We start from the raw sequence: 26933 nt of genomic DNA, 5'->3' as shown, positions 1-26933 counted from the left end.
GCCCTGGTACTTGCTACTTGCTAAATTAATTTTTTGGACAGTTTTTTCTCAATTTTGGCCACCGTAGCCTACGGAGACTAACAAGCAACGCTAAGCGGTCTTCGTAGTCTATAGGTGTTGCTATTACGGGTGTCACATGCGTGTTTCTGACTTATGAAGTAATTATTTTTACTATGCAACCAAATGAATATTTTGTAAGTTGGCAGCAATGCACTTAGTTTAAAACTGTATTCGTTTTGGTTTTGTTAGGTTGGTAGCCATTAATCGCAGTAACGTTATAGCTTATAAAAGCACAAGAGCTTTTATGAGGAATAGACAATATAGACTTTTCTTGAAATCTTTTATGTATGTTCTTATATTCGTGTTAATGAATGCATAAATGACAGATAACTGAGATAACAGTAGAGGAGTAGGAAAAAGACATAAGCACCAGTAGGGTTTATGGCACTTAAGACCATTGGGAGTTCACTCTGATAATGACTCAACAAAGTATTTTGTAAACTCTGTATGTATAGCAAGGGTAAGCAGTATCCGTAGCCTATGTACGCCTGCTCCTATTAATATTAAACCAACTATAGGCAACAAATGTCGATTTTATAAAGAGTGAATCATTATAGCGCGTGATGTTATATGAAATTTACACTGTATTTATATTATGAGCTAATTGTGACGTTATCTATGAAATCGGGATCTTTTGTCAAGGGCGCTTACGCCACACTGCGTAGCGCAGCGTTGTATTTGTATAGGAGCATCGTTGATAATGGCGTAAGCGCCATCGACAATAAAGTCCCTTTCAATAAATAACGTCACAATTATACGAACGAACAAACAAATCAGTCAAAGACCGATTTTTTATTACTTTTATGGCAGTTTACTGAAACAGTAATCAACTTATAACTAAACCAAAAACTAATTAACTTATAATTAATTCTACTTTTTATTAATTATTCATTAAAACACTCTATATTTATACTAAAAAAAAAGACTGGAGGAAAAGCTTGGATGAGTGTTGCAAGAAATAGACCAGAATGGAAGACTTTGGAAGAGGCCTTCGTCAAGGAACGAGTTGGAGTTGCCAATGGAAATGATAAATAAATATACTTACAGATGTAAAAACTTCAATAATAAAGGCTATTTTTATTTTATTTATTTATATATTTATACTGTTTTTATTAGTACTGAATGCTAACCAAATTTTGGTGGTAGCTACTGGAAAAAAAATCCCACCTTTTACCAGTGGTAACTACTGGGAAAAAAAAATCCTAGTAGTTACGACCAAATCAACTTCATGGTAACTATTGTGATTTTTTTTCCCCAGTAGTTACCAGTGGTAAGAGGCGGGAAAAAAATTCCCAGTAGTTACCACTGGTAACAACTTGGTGGTAACTAGTGGGAATAACCCAACAATTCATGTCTATAAGTTCAGAGCCACTAGAATTACTCACTGCTACTTTAATCACTACTTGCTAACATGAGCCAATGTGATTTGCGTGGCTTATGGGAATAAATTAATTCCTTATAAAATTATATTTCATTTGATATAATAATCAAAATAAATAGTAATATTAAATTAAAAGGTAAAATGTTCTGAATTCTAAGATACAGTGCAGTTTCTACTCATAAACTAGAACAGTATAATCATGGAAAAACACATTTTCAGATATCATATCCAAAAATATTGTAATATGTAATGAAGAGTTGCAAGTAAAGTCAGCGGGATCATCACAAAGCAACCCGACTGAAGAAAAACTATGTCCTTAATTTTTTTTAGAGGGCTCTAGTAAGGTCAAATAAAACTATTACTATAATATTTGTTACATACAAAAAGAACTCAGAACATGCAGCTTAACAAGTTTTTATACCACTTTAAATTGTCTAAAACCTCTATTCAGTAATATGCTAAGTTCAGTTTATTACGGGATCACTTAATCATAATATGTTATATTTTTTACTTTTAGTTAGATTAGAATAAGGGTTTAAGTTAATGTTGGGTAATGGGAAGTGTGTAAGACTCACCTGGGCTGTAAAGTTCAGCCAGCTCCTGCGCCCCTCGGTGCCGCGGGCCCCAGCGCGGCTGCTTCCCCACTTCACTGGAGAGCTGCGTATTCGCGTTCGGGTCATCTTCCGACATCGAGTGCTCCAGGATCTCTCTCTCAGTTTTTACTGGTGCCAGCAATGTTGTAGCCATTGTGCTAGCGTACTCGAATTGTTCGCAGCTCAGTCCACTCAGGCCATCCCTTTTGGCGCAAGGCGGTATCGGCAGCGGGAGAGTCATAGCCCTTTATTTATTTTCAAAGACAGGGCGTTTCATTAAAAACAACGTTGTATAATATTCAATAGGCACACTGCATTCAACTTTACATTAGCTATCGATAAACTAAATTTGAAATTTTTCTTCGCTTGGAAAGTATATTTTCAGGATAAATAAAATAGATTATAATCGCTCATTGCTCATATACGGCTGGTCAATTGTGTGTCACTTGATCAAGTTGATCATGTCATACCGAATTTGACAACATATGCAAGGTTGCCAGGCAGCTTAATGGGCCAATTACATCCAGACTTCCTGATATCGGGCCCGAAATCAGTCCTGATGTCGGGCCTTATAATCATTTTCCGTTTCACAAAATACCAGAACATCTTTAACAATATTTGATATATAAAAAATACTTTTAAAGCCCGACCAGAAATATATGATCATTGTCAAGAGGGCGCTGTTATTTTCATGTATAGAGTAACAGTTCAGTTTAGTACGAAATTTTTAGTTCCAATAAAATTCCGCAATATGGCGCGTGATGATATATTACTGGTCAGGCTTTAGATTTATGGTGATATTTGAGCGCTCAATAATAAAACATATACCCCCAAATTCGAACTAGCGTCAAAAATTGTTATTCTAGCGTTTGCACTTTGGCTAGGATGCTATTGACTCTACCGAGGTCATAGTAGACGCTTCCCTTAGGCCCCCTCCAGACTATGCGCGTGAATCGCGGCGCGACTTCGCGGAGCGAACATAAAGCGACGTTAACGTAGACTCCACACTCGCACAACTTCACAGCGATTTCGGATGGCCGGCTGATCGGATTTAGTTTGCGGCAAGGCACTGATTCAAACTAGGAACTGTCAAATTGATTTTTGGTTAATCAAGTTCGCACCCAATAACCAAGTAGCCGCCATAGAAGGTTATGACAGTTTAACAGATTAACCGACTCGTGAGCGAATCGCGGCGCGAAGCGATTGCGAGTGTGGAGTCTTGCAAGTTCGCGCTTTGCTTCTCCTTTGACGCGGCCCAAATATCGACTAAAAACGGGGAATAAGGCGCTAAGGCGTGAACAATCTGCGAAATCGACGCGAGGGCCATCCACACTCGCGTTCGCGGCTTCGCGCCTCGATTCGCACGAGTGTGGAGGGCCCTTCAGAGTCATATAGGGTCCAAAAGGCGCCTTTGCTGAAACTAACTAACTAACTATTGTGGCGCAGTGATCCAAAGAGGGTCTTGGCCTCCAAAACGAGAGAACGCCACCTGTCCCGATCCTGTGCCACTTCCTGCCAGTTATCGGCTTTGAGTTGGCACAGATCCGCCTGTACACTGTCGCTCCAGCGGTATCTGGGCCGACCCACTGGACGGCAACCAGTCGGTTGTCCCAAATAAGCTTTCTTAACACCTCGATCCTCACCCATCCTCAGTAAATGGCCGAACCAGCGAAGTCTGTGGCATTTCGTTTCGCCGATGATATTGGGTTCGGCCACTAACTCCTCGATTTCAGCATTCTTACGGATCCTCCAGGTGCCGTCATCTCTTTTGATAGGTCCCAGGATCTTCCGTAACACCTTTCTTTCCGCTACCAGGAGCTGACTCTCTTCTTTCAGTGTTAGTGTCCAAGCTTCGCAGCCATACATAAGGATTGGTCTTATTATAGTTTTATATACCCGTAACTTAGTATTTCTGCTGAGAAGCTTAGACGCCAACACCTTATGGAGGGCTGCGCTGCATCGCAGGGCGTTTTGGATGCGTATGTTGATCTCCTCCTCTCTGGTGTTTGTGTCGGTAATCGTGCATCCGAGGTACCGAAATTTGTCAACTCCACGATAAACGGTGCCTCCAACGGTGCCTCCAACATGAAGACTGTCACGCTTTGCTGAAACCAGCACCATATTTTAGTATGTTGTTAAGCATGTTATTCTGACTGAAAAACCATCGGGAGACAGTTTCTAATGTGGTCAAGTCACCAATTACGTTTATTTAAACATCATTTGGCTTGCAAATTGTATTGAAACAGCCATCCGACTCTTGGTGGTGTCATCCGGTATGGAACAAAAATAGTGTAATTTGCTTGTTTATACACCGATTTTCCAAAATGTTCATGAAGTTTTATAGCTTATTAATGAAATATTCATATCTTCATACAATGTTTTAGTGTAAAGTTACTAGTAAAGTTGATAAAAACAAAAAAACTGTTTTTTTTTTGGGAAATTTTCAATAAAACTTAAAATTTCTCACAAACTATGGTATTCACAAGTTCAAATGTATGAACAATATTATAGCGCATTTAATTTACCTTTTTATGACACCCCACCAAAGAATATAATACTCACTAGGAGAAGAACGATAACTCCATACAAAAAAAAATCCCTTTCAAAAGTTCGTTTATACTAGAGGCGCACTCTTTGTATCTCAGTAGGTAGTGATCCAGTTCTAGCTAGTGGTTCTGGGTTCGAATCCCGACGACGGAATTTCTTTTTGTATTTTTGATTTTTGTTTTTGTTGGGGTGAGGTTTTTAAATTAGCAATTCACAAATAAAAAAATATTATGTTACATATTAATCAAAATCACAGGCATCTTTTGTCCTAAGAGATAATGATATCTATATTTTGAAGTTTTTTGAAGATAAAAGGTAATAAAACAGTTTATTATAAAGTTATAAATAATTTTATTCCTATATATTAGGATCAAAAGCGCTTAATTCGTTTGAAAAACATACAATAGGCAGGAAAAAAGTCATTTTCTATACAAATTTATGTATCGGACGGGGCTTGTTGAACTAACTGTGACACTTCCATATAATTAATGATTAAACGAACTTACCTGAAGTGAAGTTCGATCATAATTATACGATTAGCTTGTCGGAAGAGGTTAGCATTTATCACATGTAGTAACACATGCGGTGTCGCCATTCACGAACTTTATTTCGAAGACTTATCGGCAAAAACATTTGCTCAAACATTTTTTTTTTGGCGGGTATATTGTAACTTCATTTAGTTAGCGCCATCATTTAGTTCAGAGGCAATCTTCACTCCTTCTTTTCAATTCTAGGGGTTTACCTAGGGAGGGTGGGATGCTAACCTCTTCGGACAAGCTAATCGTATAATTATGATCGAACTTCACTTCAGCTAAGTTCGTTTAATCATTAATTATACTCAAGCTTGTCCTCGAGGTTAGCATTTATCACATGTAGATATTGAGAGGAATGATACTTGGAATGAAAAAACGTCAGGTTAATCATTATAAAGAGAATGTATTCTTAGTCCAATTATGGACAACTGTAAGATCAAACAGAAAATAATTAAACAATATTTTATCACCTTGTTAATTGTCACACAATGAATCATTTAATATACTTCTTGCCAAGGTACAGGAATTGTTATTTTTAACAATAATTCTATTAGAAAAGCGTCCAAACGTGCTGGAGGTACCACTCCAACCAGCAGTGTTCCTTATTACATCTAAATTGACTCCTAATCTATGAGCCCTAGACGTCGCAGCGTGTCTTGTGCTGTGGGCTATAAATATTGATATATCAATACCACATTCTTGCAAAGTATTGTTAATCAACCTACTTAAGGTTTGGGAAGTTATTGATCCGTGTGGTTTATTCAAACTTACAAATAGGACATCACTACTACGAAGAGTTTTTGTTACATCTAAATAAGAATGCAAAGCAGCACATCGACATATTTTTTGTTTACCAAGCATCTGTTCCAAATGTGATTTCTTTTTTAACTGATTTGTACGACTCTGGTGCTCAATATGGAACACTAAATAGTTGCCGGTCTGCTCTTTCATTAATCTTAGGTGCAGACATAATGATATGAAACGTTTTTTCAAAGGCATATTTCGCTTACGTCCACCTTTACTAAAATATAGAGTCTGGCTACTGAAATATTACACATTTTTGGCGGGAAATTCAAAAAATCTTGGGCTGGTCATACTGCGGTTTTCTGTAAGGTGGAGGTACTTCCCCAGTTGGGCTCTGCTCTAGATCTGGAATGACATCTGCTGTGCTATGCCCTACCACACAAGGCGAGATGACATTCACATTGCCCAAAACCTGCTTTTTTAATAAGTCTGATTATTTTTAACTAAGCATTTAAATATTGTATTTCAAATTAGTAGTAAATTATTTACTTACGTGCATTCGTTCGCCATTAATATATTTACTATTTTTGGAACGTTTCATTTTACGAGGGCTGCTATTTATATATCCGGAAACCGGGATTACAATCTTCTTAAATAGTGTATTTGACCTCCATGGTAAAATTTGAACTTTTTTAAGTACTGGCCGGTATATTTTTTCTTTCTTATTAACGCTAGTGTTTTGTTTTTGACGGGTTTTAAATGTCATCTCGCTGCAAGAATGGAACTCACTCGTGAAAATATTCGTGCTATGATTTATTATGATTTTCGGCGTGGTTTACCACAACAACAGTGCATAGATCAACTAACTTCAACTTTTGGCGATGAAGCTCCATCTAAAACTACTGTGTATCACTGGTTTAGTGAGTTCAATCGTGGACGTAGTATGCTTCTTACGGACGAAGTTAAGGCAGGTCGCCCGAAATCGGTCGTTGTACCACAAAATATTGAGGCTGTGCTGTGTGAAAACTTATAATGGACGAACGACATGTTACGTACCGCGAGATAGAGGCGACTCTGGGTATTTCTATGACTAGCATTAATAGCATATTACATGATCATTTAGCTGTAAAAAAAAAATTTTTCGCGTTGGATACCGCACAACTTAACTAAGGAGCAAAAAGATGCTCGCGTCGAATGGTGCAATAAAATGTTAAAAAATATAACCGTGGTGACTCAAAGGCCGTTTATAACATCTATACAGGTGACGAATCCTGGATCTATGCATACGATCCCGAAACGAAGCAACAATCAACGGTATGGGTGTTTCAAAATGAGCCGAACCCTACGAAAGTTACTCGTGCAAAAAGTACATTGAAACAAATGGTGGCCTGCTTCTTCGGTATTAATGGCCATGTAGCTACCGTGCCACTAGAAAACCGTAAAACGGTTAATTCAGATTGGTACACGACCATTTGCTTACCGGAAGTATTTGAACAAATTCGTAAAACTAACCAGTGACGAAGAATCTTTCTTCATCATGACAATGCCAGCTGTCATACGTCACGCGAAACAACTCTATTTTTGGAAGGTTAGAATGTGGAATTAACGGGTCATCCGCCGTACAGCCCTGACTTGGCACCCAATGATTTTTATTTATTTCCCAATATAAAAAATAAATTACGCGGTCAACGATTTTCGACCGCTGAAGATGCTGTCGACGCATTCAAACAACACGTTATGGAGGTACCTCAGGCGGAGTGGCAGAAGTGCTTCCAAAATTGGTTCACACGAATGCAAAAGTGCATAGATCATCATCAAGGGGAATACTTTGAAAAACAATAAAACCATTTTCAGCCGTGTACGTTTGTTTGTTTTTTTGTTTCCGGATATATAAGTAGCAACCCTCGTACTGGCAACACAGTGGTAGATTTGATGGAATTTAATTATGAATCAGGGTATAATAGTATAAGTTAATATAAGTTTGACAATTATCGTCTTGTATTTTTATCGTAAAATTGAATGAATGTGGTCCACCTGTGAAAATATATACCACAATCAGCAAAACTTTCACTTCTACAACCTGTCACACAACATTTTTTACCCATTTTTATAAATATTTCGCCATTAAATGCTGAGCCCCACCATTTACGTATTTTGGAAATATCACGAAAATATGTCATCAAGTTGGGGATACCAATTAATATTCAAAGTTTCTACAATGTCTACCATATTAAAATTAATGTTTTTTTTTTGTTGTGCACATGCTTGGTTTAATCACTTAATAATATTGACATCATAATTATTTACAAATTACTTAAAAGATTTGAGAACCGCACTCTGTATATAGCACTAAAATAGTATAAGACAGTATTTAATTTCAGTAGTATATTGATATAAATACTACCACAATGGCATGTTTTTAACATTGGCAACATCTGCGAGTGAGACACCGCGCCCCATTTTTGCTATCTCAAGTAGACCGTTTTCTCTAGTCTGATAAGAACACCTTTCTGCCTCAGTGATAAGGTTCAATTTACTATAACAAAAAAAGTTAGAGTGTGCTCCACTTTATATCTCCATGATCGGTGATAATCGGCGAGCCAAATTGACGTTTACGTCCTAGCTGGGGCCCGAAAACCATTATCTGCCTCTCTATCGAAAATCATTATCTGCCTCTCTATCGTACTTGAAGATAACCATTTTCGATTTTTCGGTGTTCGTTGCTTGGTCAGGGTAGGCTACCGAAATGGGATGATTGGTTAGCGTTTGATAAGTCTGTGGAGTAGGCCCTCTGTAAATAACCCACGAGGTTGGGGCAATTTCTATCGAACGGCGCATAGCGCGCCCTATCCTGGGGGCCTACCGCGAAAACCGAAATTCGCAAATTGTGGAGATCTTTCTCTTTTACTCTCACTAAGACGTAATTAGAGTGACAGAGAAAAATGCCCGTTATTGACTAACTTCGATTTTCGCGGTTATAGCCCAGGATTACACAGTATTTTACTTTAAGTTCAGTTTGGAAGATTCGTTGAAATAACATCTTAACGCGAAACCTATAGGTAGTTTGTTAGAATGGTACCTATGCTATGATCTATAATACTTATACCAGACTTTTCCGAGTCTAGATCGAGTAGAGTCTATATGAGCTCAATGAGTAACAGAAATAAGATCGCCAGAGCGAACACATTCTATCATCGTTCATCTAAAAATACACCTCAGCGTTATTTTGATCATTCATGTTTCTGTTCCTTTCAGTTTTATTCGTAAAAACACCAACTGTTGGGAAGTGATTTGAGTGTATTATATATTATAATTTAATTTTTATAACACAACCTGTTCTATAGTTATATGAAATAAGTCTAGGCGCTAATAAAGGTAGGTGCGTAAAATCTAAATCGAGACGAAATTGTTTTCTTTTAGATAAGATTAGATAATAGATTAATATGATAATTAATTGATTATTTACTATCAATTAAATGCGTGAACGCTGAATCTTGCTTACCCGCGCGTTATTTTAAATAAATGAGGGTTATTGATTGCTGAACATTAATATGCACTGGTTCCTCAAACAACTTGCACAGTAATATGCTTCAACTTGAGCATCCAACGTCGCCACACAATTGTATAGAAAAGTAGACTTATGTTAGGGCACCGACTGCACCACTTGTATTGTACCTATGGAAAATTGATGCAAATAATTATATTCCGACCACGATACGTTACGTATATACAATTACCTAAATTAAATTAAAATTTTTATTCGAGCCCATTGAGGCTACATGTATAAAAAAATATTTTTAATTTCTCATGCTCTGAAAGTGGGTCATTGATGTTCTAAACGTATCATTTTCTGCACATCCTTTAGAATCTAAAGGATGTGCAGAAAATGATACGTTTCTGCTCTAGAGCACTGTACTTTGTAAGTATGTTATTTTCATTTTTTACAATAAGCATAATTTTTTTCCTCTATCATAAAAAAAAGCATTTTAATTATGGGTTTAAATGGATTTGTTGTACAATTTCTATTCTGATAATTAATTCCCCATTCCATAAATAACGGTACTTTTACCTAAATTGTCAATTTAAAGTAGAAAGTAGAGATATTTCAAACAACCAAGCTCGAAGGTTTCGAAGCAACCAATGTGTCCAAATATTTCTGAGCAGGACTAAATTTCAATAAATTCTGCACACTGCAAATGCCATTTATATCAAAACTATTGCAATGGCAAAAAAATCTGAGCACGGTTTTTTTCAATAATTTCTTTGCACACGTCCAGTCGAAAATATCTGATCGCACAAAATGTCAAACGTATCTAAGCAATTAGGGGGTTCACAAAGATCTGCACAGTATAGCAAAATATACCTTTACAGTACATATGGTGCTACTTTTCCGCACTAGTGGGTAAATTAGCATATTACGTTCCTGTGTCGAACATTTAAAGGGCCATATGTACTGTAAAACGTTGTACGATACATGTGCGAATAGGTAATTCGCAACTCGTGTCGATTTAAAACACTCCCTTCGGTCGTGTTTTAATTTATCGCCACTAGTTTTGAATTTCCTATTTTTCGCACTTGTATCGTAATGTACTATTTTCTACTCGTCGACTGTAATGGTTGAATTAAGATTTCGTATACCAAACTGTAATTGGGTTCTTTTCGTGTATGGGCTCCCAACTCTACTATAATATTCATTTCGAAACGGTTTAGTCAACTATAATGAAATAGACCAATCACAGCTCGCCGCGGTCAAGAGTAGGGCTTGCAATCCGAAATTTCGGAATCTCGGACAAATTTTCCGATATTACAATTCCGGTATTGAGACCACTGAATATCGAAAATTCCGGAATTGGATTTAAGGACTTTAATTAGATTTTATTAAGTTATTATATCTCCTTGGATTTCACGGGCCTATAAATCCCGGTCTTTTGATAGGCTTGCATTGGGATATAGATCCAACATGTAGAGGCCCTTTGGAGAGCTTTAATGTCATGTAGAACGCCTGCTGGAACCCGTTCACAGGCCCAACAATAGACGACACCCATGAACCGGTCGCAGCAGGCATTGGGACTATTGTAGTAAAAGTGAACAGTATAACGGTCTATGGATTGAAGTTTGGGAGAACAATGAGACTGGGTTATTGCAAAGAGGTCCGGACACCTGCCATAACAATGTTTTCACTAGTTATCGAGGCAGGCGGTGACTCGCCGCCCACTAGGTGGGCCCCTGAAAATGCCGTCGTAAAGACGACCAGGAGCAACACCGGTGTGAGCGGCTCAGGGGTGTCGAGAGGTGTACGCCGCTTTCTACCCAGTGGCTGATAACAGCCACTGTGCCAACACGCGTCTTATGCAAGTTTTCACTTCCACCCCTGGAGCATTTTAGCTCTTACGACTCCTCTCTGGCCGGCCAATGAAGGCAAGCCAGAGCTGAGAGTCCTGCGGGTCTCCTTGGAGTCCACTCCGACCGAGGAAGACACGCCGGAGACGGAGACCCTGACCGACTCGTGGGAGTACTCGGGTCCGTGGGGTCGTTACTCCCCAACAGCTCGCCACAAGTTATTATTATTATTATTTAAGCTTTGTTCTCACACATCTGTTATAAAATTGACTTTTATTATATTTCTATGATGTGGGATCCCTTGAGGGTAAATGCCTCCTCCATCTTCTTCCATTTTTCTTTGTCTTCAGCAGTATTTTCCCAGTTCTTTCCTGCTATTGCTATTATGTCCTCAACCCATCTCTTTCTTTGTCTACCTGAGTTCCGTTTGCCCAGTGGACCTTTCTATTTGGTTGTTTGAATAGTCCACCTCTTGACTTTGTATCTAGCCAAATGTCCAGCCCATCTCCATTTTTGTCTTAAGCTAAAATGTAGTGCGTCTGTCAGTTTTGTTTTCTTACGGATATCTGTGTTTCTTACTTTATTTATTCTTCTTAATTTCAAAAGGCTTCTTCCCATTGCATGTTGGCAAAATATTTTTTTTTTTAACTTTCTCAGTGAAGACCCATGTCTGACATCCGTAGGTTAAACTGGGGAGGATGCAGGAATCCATAACTATTTTCTTTATTTTTAAACTATAATTTCCTTTTAGGATTTCTTTATGTGACCAGTATTTTCTCCAAGCTATGTTTATTCTCCTGTCCACCTCGTTTTCGTTGCGATTGGGGTCAAACGAAATAATTTTTCCTAAGTATATACACACACACACACACTCACATACACACACACACACACACTTATTCCCTTGATTATTAAAACTGTAGTCCACCAAATTGTACCTTCAAAATTATAAATCTACGCTTTCTCTATTAAGAACAGATTTTTGTTAAAAATTGTTTTTATACCTACTAAATTTCTTTCTATTTTTTAAGTTATTAAAAAAAAAAGATCGTTTTAAGTCTTAAGCTTAGCTATTGTACCTATATGTAAAAATTCTGTTATTACCTACGAGAGAGCGGTGTCTCTTGACACAAGTGTCATGTACGCTTAAAAAGAGGCACCAGCCCAGTCAAAATCACGTTTGTTTGTGCTAACTCAATAAACATTTTTTTTTATATAGCTGTCCACATACTCGATTGACTTTCCTTCTACGGTTATACTTTTTTTGTTATTGTTCGTCATAATTTTGGTTTTAGACGCGTTCATGTGGAGGCCCACTTTTTGACTCTCTGAATTTAGATTGTTTAGCATTGTTTCCAGACCTTTGGCAGTGTTACAAAATAGAACTATATCGTCCGCAAACCTCAAATGTCTTAGTTATTTATTTGATATCCATATGCCTTTCTTTTCCCATTGAAGTTTTTTAAATATTTCTTCCATCACCGCTATAAAAAGTTTTGGAGAGAGGGGGTCTCCCTGTCTCATCCCTTTTCCGATTTTGAATTCCTCTCCTAGTCTTTCTAGCCGTACCCTACTGGCGCTGTTGGAGTAGATGTTCTTTATGATGTTGATGTATTTTTCATTGATTTTGTTGCTATTTAGCGTGTTCCATATGGAGGTGTGTATTAGGCTGTCAAATGCCTTTGAGTAGTCCACGAACGCCACATACAGTGGCATTCGAAATTCTTTGAATTTTTCTACAATTTGTTCAATGGCATGTATGTGGTAAACCGTTGAGTATTGTGGCCGGAAGCCGGCTTGTTCAATTGGCTGGTGTTTGTCAATTTCTGGTGCTATTCTTCTTAGTAATATTGATGAGAAGAGCTTGTAGACTGAGGAAAGTAGGCGAATGGGTCTGTAATTGCTGATGTCAAATGGGTCTCCTTTCTTGTATAGCAATACGATATTGGATTGGCACCATTGCGTTGGAACTTTTTCTTCTATCAATACTTTGTTGAAAATGTTGACTAGGTGTTCCAATAGTGCAGTAATAGTGGTGTAGTATAAGTGCTCCAATTTTTAGGGCATCATTTGTGAGTTGGTCCGGGCCTGGGCTCTTGTCAGGTTTTAATCTTTTGATATGTTCCATTACTTCTTTTGCGTCTATTGGTTTCACTATTGATGTTTGTACCATTTCTTGTTGAGCAGAGTTGTTTTGTTCATACTGTATTGTATCCATAGGCTGCTTATATAGTTCCGAGTAAAAAGCTGTTGCATGCTTTATTATGTTATTTCGATCTCTTGAATCACCTTCATCATCATTTAATCCCTAAATTTTATCACGTTAACTACTACTAAATCGTTACGAGACTACACTATGCTGGTGTTATTTATTAGTATTAACCGTCGCTTACAAAAATGCATTAACATGCCGCATTAATCGTAGATTTTTTTTACTTACTTCGCTTTTTTAGCATTAAGTAGAAAGAATGTGAGCGATATTGACAAGTATTTTTATTGAATATCGCGTTTGAAAAATAACTAAATATATAACAATTATAAATCATATACGATAATTTACATTACTTTCATAAGTAAAAGTTACTTATTTTCAAAAAGCAGTTTACAATATAATTTTTAAGAAAAAAAACCGACTTCAATGAGGGAGACCGGTGAAAGAACGATTATTGTTGATTTTAGATTTCATACAATGAATTTAAAGACAGCGTCCTACGCCTAATTATGTAGAAAAGGAGGTAACATGTTTTTTTTGCCACTGCACCCACCTTGACATATTTCAGATTTGCCCTATGGTTGACTGGTAAGATACCCGCAATAGGGAATTCGACTGTATTTAAGATAAATTATTTCACACCATGCATGAAATAAAGCACCAGATAATTAGTAAAAAAAAACTAAATAGGATAGAAATATAAAAATGTGCCTTGAAAACCTAACTGCTTGACAAACATGCAAAGAGAACAAATTGCTAAACGTGAAACTATGCATCGTTGAAGAGTTCCGTTCTGTTCATCATCAGCAGTTCCACTTCATCAAATGTCACTTCTACAAATGTAAATACTTGAATTGTTAATGAAAATACTAAGATCACTATATATATGCCTTTAACGTTTGAGGACTTCCCTCGAGTCCTTGACAAAAATATGTCTCGAAAATCTAATTTGCTTAACAAACACAGCGAAGAAGACAAATCGCCAAACGTGTACTATGCGTCGTTGAAGAGTACCATTCTGATCATCATAAGCAGTTCCACTTCATCAAATGTCACTTTTTAAAATGCAAATGCTTGATTTGTTAAAGAAAATACAAAAATCACTATATGTATGCCTTTCATATTTGAAGAGTTCACTCGATTCTTCATGGACCCCATCGTCAGAACTCGAACCTGACAAAAAATTGTCTTGAAAATCTAATTTACTTAACAAACACAGCGAAGAGGAGAAATCGCCAAACGTGTACTATGCGTCGTTGAAGAGTTCCATTCTGATCATCATCAGCAGTTCCACTTCATCAAATGTAACTTTTTTAAATGTAAATGCTTGATTTCTCAAAGAAAATATAAAACTCACTATATGTATGCCTTTCACATTTGAAGAGTTCCCTCGATTCCTCATGGATCTCATCATCAGAACTGAGTTTTGACAAAAACGGGACCAATCTGTATATATATAAATTCAAACAAAAAAATAATTTTCAAAATCGGTTCAGAAATGACGGAGTTATGGAGTAACAAACATTAAAAAAAAACACAACCGAATTGATAACCTCCTCTTTTGAAATCTTGAAGTCGGTTAAAAAAGACACGCCAAGATTAGATTGTTTGCCTTTTTAGGGTTCCGTAGCCAAATGGCATAAAACGGAACCCTTATAGTTTCGCCATGTCCGTCTGTCTGTCTGTCTGTCTGTCTGTCTGTCTGTCTGTCCGAGGCTTTGCTCCGTGGTCGTTAGTGCTAGAAAGCTGAAATTTGGCATGGATATATAAATCAATAAAGCCGACAAAGTCGTACAATAAAATCTAAAAATTTTTTTTTTTTAGGTTACCTCCCCTACACGTAAAGTGGGGGTGAAATTTTTTTTTCGCTTCAACCCTAGAGTGTGGGGTATCGTTGGAAAGGTCTTTCAAAACTAATAGGGGTTTTCAAGAAACATTTTTTGATAAAGTGAATATATTCGGAGATAATCGCTCCGAAAGAAAAAAAAAAATTGTGTCCCCCCCCCTCTAACTTTTGAACCATAGGTCCAAAAAAAATGAAAAAAATCGTGGAAGTAGAGCTTAAGAAACACATTAAATGAAAACTATAGCGGACATGATCAGTTTAGCTGTTTTTGAGTTATCGCAAAAAGTTTTCCTTTCATAGTAAAAAGACTTACTTTAATTAGGTACTGATTATGCAAATTTGCCTATTTGTTTAACTCGGGTGAAAGGTACCGTTTCATCCCTTGGTTAACAATTTACTATACTTTAAGCTCCAGTTTAGCTTATTGTGACGTAAGAGTAACTACGGAACCCTACACTGAGCGTGGCCCGACATGCTCTTGGCCGGTTTTTTATAATGCTAAAAATGAAGTATATAGCAAAGCCATACATTTATACTTGCCCAGAATCCTACCTACACGACACTTGTGAATTAAAATTTAAAATATTTGGATATTTTATTTACAATTCACAAAGAAGATTCCTTAATGAAAGATTTCGGATCCTGTAGCAGCACATGTTATATTCTGTTTTAGGTTGTAATGTAAAAACCAAACTTGAAAAGTGTAACGTTTAAGTATGTTTTGCATTAAGTCTATGAGCCATTACAGTTATCATTAGGAAGTTTTCCTAGGTTGTAACTCGGTTACGTGAAAGGAAAAAAATATATCACTTGGATACCAGTATCCTATGAGGATTATTTTTTCTTCTTAGGTAACTGGTTACAAAACTCCGGTTACATACGCGGCCGAAGGGAATGAAAATAATACTTTAAACTAATTAAAATCATACAGGTAAACAAGCCAAAAGTATACAGCTATTAAAGATACGCGAGCAGCCGCGATACCTTCATACTCGTACGCGCCCCGGACCGGACGCCGGGACCCGGCGGGGTGGTCAATGATACCTTCTCGTAACTCATGAGGCCCTGGTACTTGCTCCTTGCTAAATTCAATTTTTAAACAGATTTTTCTCGATTTTGGGCCACCGTAGCCTATGGAGACTAACAAGCAATGGTAAGTAGTTTTCGTAGTCTATAGATGTTGCTATATTAAGGGTGTTACATGTGCGTTTATGACTTATGAAGCAATTGTGTCTACTATACAACCTAAAATAAATAATTAATTTGAGCTGTCGTTTTGTTTCGTCCTCTTGACTAAGGCTTGCAATATCGGACGGTTTCCAATTCCGGAACTGATTTTCGATATTGAGTCCCAATTCCGGGATTCCGGAACTGGTCCCGGAATTGGTGTTCACCATATTTTTACTAGATTTTTAAGTAAAAAAACAACGAAAATGTGAAATTCTGATACTTTACGTTTATCAAAGGCAGTTTTGTTTCAAAATTGCAGTTAATTTCAAATAGGTATTATTAATCGAGAAATATCAATAAATTGAATAGTGCCGGCTTTGCAGCTTTTATCTCAGCACTTTGGTCACTTTTATTCACTTCAATGATACGGCTTATATATTTGGGGAAACTACGGATGCTAGCAAACCATTTTATTTTATATTATGTCTAAACAGCTGGCAGGCTGCGTATAGCCTAGTAGGTAGTAGCTCTGTTTACGAAGATAAAGGTCCTAGGGTTCCGTACTCGATAAGGGCATTTATTGTGTGTATAACGATTATTTGTTCCCGAGTTAAAGTTGTGTTCTATGTATTAAAGTAGGTATTCAGCTATCCTGACGTTGCTGACTTGTGCCCAGAACTTAAGCCTTATTATTGATAAGTCACAAGACACAATTAAGTATAAAGTACAGCTTTTGAGAAACGAAACTACTATTTTAGTATATGTGTCAGTGCACATGGAAAAGTACCTTGTTGCAGGTATTGAGTTATGCATAGTTTCAAAAAGTAGATTAAATTTGCTATCAATACAAAAAAGAATAATGACTGTAGGTGGAACCACTATTTTTATATAAATTTTTGAATTTTCTACTTCCGAAATGCACAAGTTGAGAAAATTGCATTTAAAGTTTATAGTGGCAAAAAACACACTTCTACTTCGAAGTTACATAGTGAAGGGTATAATCATAATCTTTGGATGTTAAATAATTATAATAAAGGTGAATTGTCTAAAAATACATGTTAATCATTCTGATTCCTTAGGTTGAACATGCCAGGGTGGAAGAAACACGAAAGTGTTAATTATACCCAATTCATAAAATAATGAGATTAAAACTGTTAGTTTCTGATCATAGTTACATATTCTATGGCATTTTGGGACAATTGAATGAAAGAAAACTCCATAATCATAAAGAAATTTAATAATTACCGCATTTTTAACAATTACAAAAAAGATCACTAATAATATTAAAAATCAACAAAATAATTAGTAAATTCATGCTATATCACAAGATCAAATGGTATCGAGCGTGGTGTACCACAATGGTATAATAGAAATGGTGTTAAAGCAGTTTTTTTTAACAATAAAGTTTAGTGACTCGGTCGAAACTTTTGTATGGAAACGTAACTAGGGTACCTTGTCACGACATTTACTAAACTTTAGTAACTTAAACTCGAAGATCACTATTTTAGTACCTATAATGCAAGAAATATCTGTAACAAAATGTTATTTAGGATAATTATAGCGGAAATCAATGTATTCTTATTTATAAAAACTTCTGTTTTAGTCGTGTAAGACATAAAGTTTAGCATTTTACTAAACTGGGTACCTTGTCACGCTAAGTCATTATCTTACATAAATGGAGGAAAACTAGAAAAAATTACTCAATTGTGTACATAACTGCACCTAATTTATGATTTGTCAGTCTTTCAATCAATATTATAATACTAATTAAACGTCAAACAACTAAAATCACAGCTCAATTTTTCATTGACTAAATTCGAGATCAACAAATTAATTATTATACACCTCGTGACGCGACCTTGGTGTGGTTTTAGTACGAGAAATATACCTAATCGGTATTTTCCCTCAATCTATCCTCAGCATGGACAACACACGATAGTGAAGGTGCAATTCTGTATCGATATCGATGAAATAGGCTTGGTGAAATATTCCGGGCATGGTTATTTAAATCAAAATACTTTGTTTTAGTACAAAACAAAATAAAATAAGTAAATGTAATGTCGAGGTCTGTAATGATAGAATTATTGGATTTTTTTAATATAACACAACGGCAGCCGACTGCAGACTAATATCGCGCACGGCGCGCGGCGCACGAGTCGCGTCACATTCCCCTTCCCCGCCCCATCCCCCGGCCCCTCGGCACCTTCACCTTCAGCACCTCTGATCTAATTAATGGCAAACGTATTAAATTAAAATAAATAGTTATTTCATACAAGAGTCATGCAAGTTGAATGTTTTCTTATAAAAAATATTAAGTATTTTTTTTGGTTCAAATAATCATTTTGCTATAGACCGATCCTATACCCTATCTTAGAAAGAGGTAGTTGACTACCCTCGATGGAAATATTGACAAAATTATTCAAAATTTAAAGGCTTTTAAGACATGGCGTGACAAGGTACCCTGACTACTAAACTTTATAGTCGGAGAAATATACTAAAAAAACATAATTTTACTGATATTCTTATACACACGTGTTCCTTAGGATGTAAATAACCCAATTATAACACAAACCCATTTTGGCACTTTTTCACCAGCTTCCACAAAAACTCATGTAACTCGGTAACTAAATGTCGTGACTAGGTACCTTTCCAGATGCACTGACACATATAATATCTACTAGTGTTTGTCAACTTGTGAAACAACAACACTTGTGAAAACTCTTTTATCCCCGCTCTTGTAACAATTATACATTTACGTGAAACGGAAACTTGTAAAAAATATCCCATCAAAAACAATACTTGTCAAAAAAACCAAGTCTCGCAACTCAGTTGTTCTGCGGTAAAAAGTTGTGAGATCCATGTAATACCAAGTCGGTTATTAATTTATTCAGTCTCTACTTAAGCGACTTTCTGTCTTAATACGTCCAGTCTCTAAGACCACGATCGTGGTCCATAACAATTGAAAATCAATTGTGTCTGGAATCTCCGTACTCGAAGCATTAAGTTGTTACGTAATAATTAACAGCATCTTATAGTGACGCATATCAATATTAAAATTCTTTAATGTTTTATATAAATATATTGAGACTTGGCCATCGCACTAAATAATTGAATTTACATGTGTTTTCAGGCGATTGAATTTACCTTGATTCATACACCAAACACTACTTATATTCCAAATTTGAAGCTTCTAGGTTTGCTAGAAGTGCCTTAGAATTTTGATGATCGGTGAGTCAGTGAGTGACAAAATTAAGAAATTTGACCCGTTATAATTCTTAAAATACTGGTTCAAATTGAATGAAATTTGAAATATACCGTGTCTTTACAATGCCTGCATGGTTACTGAAATTTCAGTCTTCTAGTTTTATCCACAACGAAGTTACAGGGGGTCGAAAATGGTCTGAATTGCTTCGAGAAAAGGATGGTACGGCCGTGATGCTTTTTTGCTCGACTTGGTGGGGGCACTGTCGTGCCCCCAGATAGAAATACAAGAGTTACCAATTTATTATACGCTTGTATATTCCGAAAACACAAGTCAGCCATTTTGTTGAGGACGAGTTGATGAGATTGATTGTCACTTAAATTCAATAAAGTGTAAACAAACCTATTTTCTAACTTTAGACAGCCGCCTTGTAGCACTTGTGGTAATCATTCCCAAGAGAAACAGAATTAAAACACACTCGTACAATGAAATTTTAAATGTAAGCTTGTAGACTTGTGAACTTGTAACGTACGAGAAATAGGCCCCTGACATAGAATGTCTGTGGATTGTAAATAATAATAATTGTCAGTTCACATTTTACTTTTTTAAGTTTATGTAGATTATCACCTAAACATCACCATATTATTACAATAAATGGTTATAGCCGAGCAATGCTCGGTCGCCCAGGTACTCGTAATAATATCACTCATGGTTTCATAGAGTATTATTTATTCCTTACTGGATACTAGTTACGAACAATCATACAGGTATCAGTAAAGGTAAAAATCCTATTACTTACCTGTATCCTATGAGGATATTTTTTTTTATGTAACTGGTTACAAAACTCCGGTTACATACGCGGCCGAAGGGTTTTTATTGACTCATAGAAAAAGTATTGTATAATTTGTATACAATAGTGATATAATCAAGCTTTTCAATCTCTTACCTTCACGTCTAAATACGGTACTCGACTGAAAAGCTCTCTATTATATCACGATTGTATAAAATACCGTAAAACCGGGTTTCTTTAGCCCTAAGGGTAAAGATTGTCCCAAAAAATTAAAAAGATTTAACATCCCGCCACAAAGCCAATAGACGCCCGATCGTAGCAGTTACCCTCTAAAATCATAAATGGCACTACCTACCCGCGACGTGGTACCGTTTCCACGTTGCTTGCGCAGGTTTCAACTTGTCAGTATCGATCAAGCGTGAGGTGAGACGTACGTACATAAATGGTGTCTGCAAACTTTTGGTTAAAACAGCGAAATAAGGTAAGTTAGCTTACTAATACCTATATCTTGATACAAAGCATGTCTTTGAGAATGCTGCAATTACAATAAAAACTTATTTAGTCTTTTCTTAGAAACATAAAGTTCGTTAGTATAATCATAGTAAACATTGTCCCCCATTTCGGGGAACTTTAGCCCGCGGGTAGCTAGCCTACAAGTAATACCCATTGATTGTACCCATCGTATTAAAATGACATAATCATACGATTATGTCATTTTAGACGAAGATCAGTTGATAGTTTTCGTTAATCCAATGATAGTTTTCGTTGAAAGACTGAATTCATTAAGTGCTGGTATCTAAATTTTAAGTTTTTCATGATTGTTGTGAGTTTTTGCTCTCCATAGGTTTAAAATAAGTGTAAGTGAGTCTTAAGTTACAAAAACGAATTGTTAGCCTACTATTTCCAACAATTATTCTCGTTAAAATGCTGTGATTTAAGAATTTGTTACGTTTTCAGTATTAAGTTTTACTTGACTGAGATTTTGTACTTTTATTTTACTTAGAGGTAAAATATTACCATATTCTTGTTACTAATAAAGGTGATTATTATCGTATATGTTGACTAATTCTAATGATGATTCTCATTAACAGGCTGTTAATTAAGGTTTTGTTAAAATTTGAACAACTTTTATTCTATCTCAGAACTGAAAAAGTTATTTTTGTTTGATTTTTGCTCAAATAAATGTCAAATATTGTATCAAAAATTTATTCGTTTCATTTACTAGCCTACCTTAAAGAGGTTTCTTGGGTTTCTTTGTTGTTTAGATTAATAGTGGGACTTTCTGTATGAAAATAAGTATAAAGTTCAAACTTACCCGCATCTAAGATCAACTTTGGCCCAAAAATGAAAAAATAAAAAAAAATACGCAGAAGGGTTTTTTTTACTTTTTTTTTACGTTTACTTATCCGACGTATCCTTAAGATGCACCTAACCGTAACTAAAAATTCGGATCAAGGATAGAAACGTAATGATCTAGAAGTATATAAAAAAATACAAGAAAAAAGGGTCATGTAACCCGACTTTACGGTACTATTAGCTTTTGTATTAAGGTTAAATAAGATAAGGCAGCCTGAACAAGCTATAAAGTGAATTTCGTATTTTAAATTTTGACAATTCACGAGAAGAGTAACGTAACGTCAAACGATATAATTATGTGTCCCTCTTTACGTGCCTTGCGTGTCAGTTGACAGCCGTTGATTTTAATAGTGGGAGAATAATAAGTATCAGCTATTCGGAATGAAACAAGCCCAGAGTTATCCGAGTCCGTAAATTAAGGTTCGAATGACTAGGATTGTATAAGTTATTACGAGGTAGTGAGTGTTTCCGATTTATCCAAGACAAAATATGCATTATAAGTTTAATAGTAGTACTAGGCTAGCATAGCATAATAAAAGGTATGAAGAAGTTTATACACACAAGCACGAGCATTTGAGTCACTATTTTGATGGCTATTTTCCACATAGTTGCATTTATAAGCAATGCAAAAACACGTATAAATGTAAGATCATAAAGTACAATATAGGTGCTTAAAAATAAAAACATTTCCTTCAAGAAATTTGAAAAGACGATAAGTAGAGTAGTTGTACGGGTACAAGGAAGACATTATTAGTGGTTGGGAGTTAATGTTACCTAGTTTTATCTTTACTCGTACGATGACGTCTGAAAATATCGATACGAAAAAAGTGCCAAAAATATATATACACGACTTTATTGCCCATATATTAAGGTAGTGTATATATTTTTTGGCATATTTTTCGTATCGATATTTTCAGACGTGACTGTACCACACTATTAGCCAACCAATTAATATACTAGTAAACACATACAGTATAATGTCCTCAAATGAGCAGATTTTTGTGAAAGCCTTTATTGCTTAGATAAGTTTGACATTTTGTGCGATCAGATATTTTCGACTGGACGTGTGCAAAGAAATTATTGAAAAAAAAACGTGCTCAGATTTTATTGCCATTGCAATAGTTGTGATATAAATGGCATTTGCAGTGTGCAGAATTTATTGAAATTTAGTCTTGCTCACAAATATTTGGACACCTTGGCTGCTTCGAAATATCTGATGGCGACTGTAATTATGCAATAGTGACATAAGTAATTACATTTTTAGTCAACGCTGTACTCAATTGACTAGCTCTATAAATTATGTTACAATTGCATAAAATACTACCTATTACATTACATATCGTCGGCTAAGTCGGAAACCTTGTTATTCCATTTCCAGGGATTTGCTAGTTTATACAAGAATACCTTAAGTTGAAAAAATCTTAACTCTAGGAGTTAGGAGGAGGTTTGCGACTGTAGCCGACGATATAACATGTGTTAATAATTTGAGAAATCCTTATAAGTGTGAAGCAACAAATAAATTCGTCCACAAATAACTGAGAAGAGGAGGCGAAGGTTCGATATCCCATACAACCCATGCTAACTGGTTTACCTGTTTGCTAGTATAGGTTTCCTGTTTATTAGCATGGGTTTCAGTCAATCTACACAAAATAGTGCTAGGAGACAACTTATTATTTCTGTAGTTACTCCTTACAACAGTTCTGAAACTTAGTGATTGTAGATACTTATTTTAAAATACGTGCTTAAAAATTATTTTCCAGGTCAATGACAATGTCGAGATACAAACAACCGAAACCGCTTGAAAGCTTAGCGTTGAGCAGGCTTGGTGACTGGATTGCAGTACAGGCGGAGCTTCTTATGGCGCCCATTTCAACACAAGCTCAGCGGGACACTACCATTGCTCAAATATCACTATCGCGCCACATCGACAGTATTCGTAATTACATTGATTACAATGTTCCATGGATGGTTCATGATTTGCTGGTAACTGAAGTTATAAGAGCACTGTCAACGCTATTGGAAAACACTAAGAAGGCACACTTCCGAGGATCTATGGGAAAGTTTGTCAGTGAAATGAATGTCATTGTGAGAATGGTCGAGACTTTGTTTACAAGAAATTTGACTTATGTTTCTATCGATATCATACCAAAAATGATGCGTAGCGTTTTCTATTCAAAATTACAAATGCTCTCAGGTCTAGTTTATCTGAACCTGGGGTCTCTCTCTGGAGGCTGGAAAACAGCCGACATGGAAGGATCCATAATTGAAGCGCTCAAAGAACTTCATAATCTTAAATACTTGACAATAAATTATGATTGCACTGATAATATCTTACAATGTATAATACAAAATTGTAAAAAAATCGAAAAGTTGGATGTATCTAGTTCCAAATGCGTGACAAATGAAAGTATTAACATCTTAGCTAAATTACTAACCCTAAAAGCTATACAGTTATACAGGACATCTGTAACATATGAAGGCTTTGCAAGATTACTTGTTAAAAGTAAAAATCTGGAGGACATTGGACGCTGTGACGATATTGGTAAAGTTTTAGAATACATTGATTTGACAACTTCTTCTGCTAGACCATTAAAGTTGAAAACATATGTTAGTCGATATGCACCGGCAAACCACTTGCAGTTAGCAGTAGATATGTGTCCGGCTATACGAAGCATGACTGTCTTCCACAATGCTGTGCATGGGGATTTAATGATGCTCATAGGTCTTAAGGACCTTTGTGAGCTTAAATTACTGTCGTGTGATTTCTACGGGGATCAAGTAAAACAGATACTTCAAGTTAAGGGCTGTAACATCATACATTTACACCTTGAACACGTGGATCAAATAGATTTAAATGCTTTAATGTATATCAGCCAGATGTGTCCTCTTCTAGAACATTTAACTCTCTATAATTGTACATTGATACAACATACGTCGTTATATACAAAAAAGTTAGAGTTATTGCCATTCCGAAATTTAAAAAAGTTTACTTGTGTGGCTACTTGCAATGATGATCAATTGTCTTTTGTTCTCACTAATTGCTTAAATGTAGAATATATTCATTTAGGTACCGCCGTTAATATAACAGATGAATTTGTATTCAAACTTTTGGATAAAAATCCCCTGATTCATTTAAAAGAATTTCGGATCATGCATTCCGACTTTTTAACTATAGTATCGATTGAAAGGATTATTCAGAGTTGTATGAGCCTACGAATACTAGTAGAGTTGGAAAGTTGGACTTCACTAACAGAGAGTGACCGAGAATATGTTAGAAATTATATTAAAGTTAGTAATTTCAATATCGACATGGCCCCTATTAGAAGATATGAGGTACTGAACAACTAAAATTTACGGGTTATTCCCACTAGTTACCACCAACTCGGTTTGAAGGTAACTACTGGTTTTTTTTTTCCAGTAATTACCACCAAAATCTTGTTAGAGTTCAATACTAATAAAACAGTAGAAAATAGTATAGTATAAATATAAAGCACTTTAATAAATAATTATAAGTCGATTAGTGTTACAGTAAACTGCCTTAAAAGTGATCAAAAATTTTAAAACCGGTGCAAGTGCATAAAATAAATAGTAAAAAAAATAATATTTGAATGAAATTTATCTTATTAATTGTAAATTTAATTAATTGTGACGTTATCTATGAAACCTGGATCTTTCGTCGAGGGCGCGTACGCCGCACTGCGTACCGCAGCATTGTATTTATATAGGAGGATCGTTGATAATGGTGTAAGCGCCATCGATAATAAATAATGTCTCTTTCAATAAAAAAGTCACAATTATATGAACAAACAAACAAATCAGTCAAAGATCGACTATTTTTGATCACTTTTAAGGCAGTTTACTGAAACAGGAATCCACTTATAATTAAACTAACAACTAATTAACTTATAATTAATTCCACTTTTAATTAATTATTGATTAAATCACTCTATATCTATACTGTTTATATTAGTATTGAACCCTAACCAAATTTTGGTTGTATTGTAATAACCCAAATTTACCTACTCTAGTCTGTCACAAACTATGGTTTTCAAGTTATTTAGTTAAGTTTTATATATAATTAAGAAAGGGATTAATAACGAATAATATATCCGTCGCCTTAATACAAGTCTTTTAAGGGGCAAGCAAACAGCCCAGCCAGCAAAATTGTGTGTATATTAATACACACAATTTTTTGTGGAAATATGATTTTCTTGTACTGTTTTTTTTTAATTCAGGTGACCTATGATTCAGAAACTTTTAATACTTTTCTTGTCTGCATACATACCGTTAAGTTCAACCTTTTCGCAACACCATATTCAAAATCGTTAAGAAAAAAATAAACAATGAAGGCTTCCCAACTAGTCGAAAAATATTACGCACTTATCCCAATGCCCCTTACAAGAGTTTTGTGAATTTGACCTAATGCCTATAAATGGAATGGCTGTTAGTTTATTTAATTTATTTTCATTGCTTGGGGTCTCCTCTGTTGATGCTGAACACAAATATATAGGGTTGTCAGCCCCAGACCCCCGAAGCGGTCCATAGTCAACTAGGAACCCTTAGTTTCGATATGTACTCGGTCTGTCTGTCTGTCCGTCTGAATCTGCTGAAGTACCTATATCAATGAAGCGGACATATTCGTAAACCCGTACTCGTAAATTGGGGGTGTTTTTTTTTTCGCTAGAACCCTTTCCTCGTAAGGCCCAATTAGAATGTTAGGCAAAGTTAATTACAATCTATTAACAATAAATAAGATAAATAAAGTATTGCTACACAACAAGGTACTTGTTTTTTTTATTTGTATGGGCGGTGGGCGGGGTGGGCCGTAAATATTTTCAGGACCTCCCTTCCGAACCGTGTGTTGGGAACCTACAGCATGACTTAATGTTGTTGAAGTTTTCGAAGTCATGCCTCCTTAGTAGTGCTAAGAATACTGCTCGCTTTGCTTATTATATCCATAGTATATACACAAACCCCTCATTGAAGTCCACCTATTGTCCATCACAAGATAGACGGGCTACTACAGAACCCAACACTGAGCAAGGGCCGGTGCTCTTGGTTTATTATAAATTCCTTCTAATTTGACTTGTTAAATAACAGTACCTAGTGTAAGAGTGTATACTTTTATGTTTATTTGTTCCAGCTTCAATTTCATAGAA

General features: G+C 35.9%; 2 protein-coding genes across 5 annotated transcripts in view; one reads left to right on the top strand and one right to left on the bottom strand.

The window, feature by feature from the left end:
* The window catches only part of LOC133518287 (plasmanylethanolamine desaturase 1), a 78047-nt gene extending 74598 nt beyond the window's left edge, over positions 1–3449 (bottom strand). For 2 of the 3 annotated variants that reach the window (XR_009799456.1, XM_061851957.1), the window contains exon 1: positions 2017–3449. Coding sequence is in view for 2 of the 3 variants with exons in the window: in XM_061851957.1 (XP_061707941.1) it covers positions 2017–2275 (259 nt within the window). In the remaining variant the exon portion in view is untranslated. The remainder of the gene's footprint in view (positions 1–2016) is intronic. The other variant, XM_061851956.1, reaches the window with a different exon arrangement.
* Positions 3450–8585: 5136 nt separating this feature from the next.
* Positions 8586–25370, top strand: LOC133518272 (uncharacterized). Of its 2 annotated transcripts, none has more exons than XM_061851920.1 (2): positions 8586–9233; positions 23535–25370. In XM_061851920.1, exon 2 carries the CDS (start codon positions 23539–23541, stop codon positions 25120–25122), a length of 1584 nt encoding a protein of 527 aa, XP_061707904.1. In that variant the 5' UTR covers positions 8586–9233; positions 23535–23538; the 3' UTR covers positions 25123–25370. The 2 variants fall into 2 exon arrangements, with proteins under 2 accessions (XP_061707904.1, XP_061707905.1); XM_061851921.1 differs by having other exon boundaries at positions 9164–9237.
* Positions 25371–26933: the final 1563 nt, after the last annotated feature.

This window comes from Cydia pomonella, chromosome 5, assembly GCF_033807575.1.
Source record: "Cydia pomonella isolate Wapato2018A chromosome 5, ilCydPomo1, whole genome shotgun sequence".
Lineage (NCBI taxonomy): Eukaryota > Metazoa > Arthropoda > Insecta > Lepidoptera > Tortricidae > Cydia > Cydia pomonella.
Note: the sequence above shows the minus strand (reverse complement) of the source record. Positions and strands in the feature narration are given on the sequence as shown.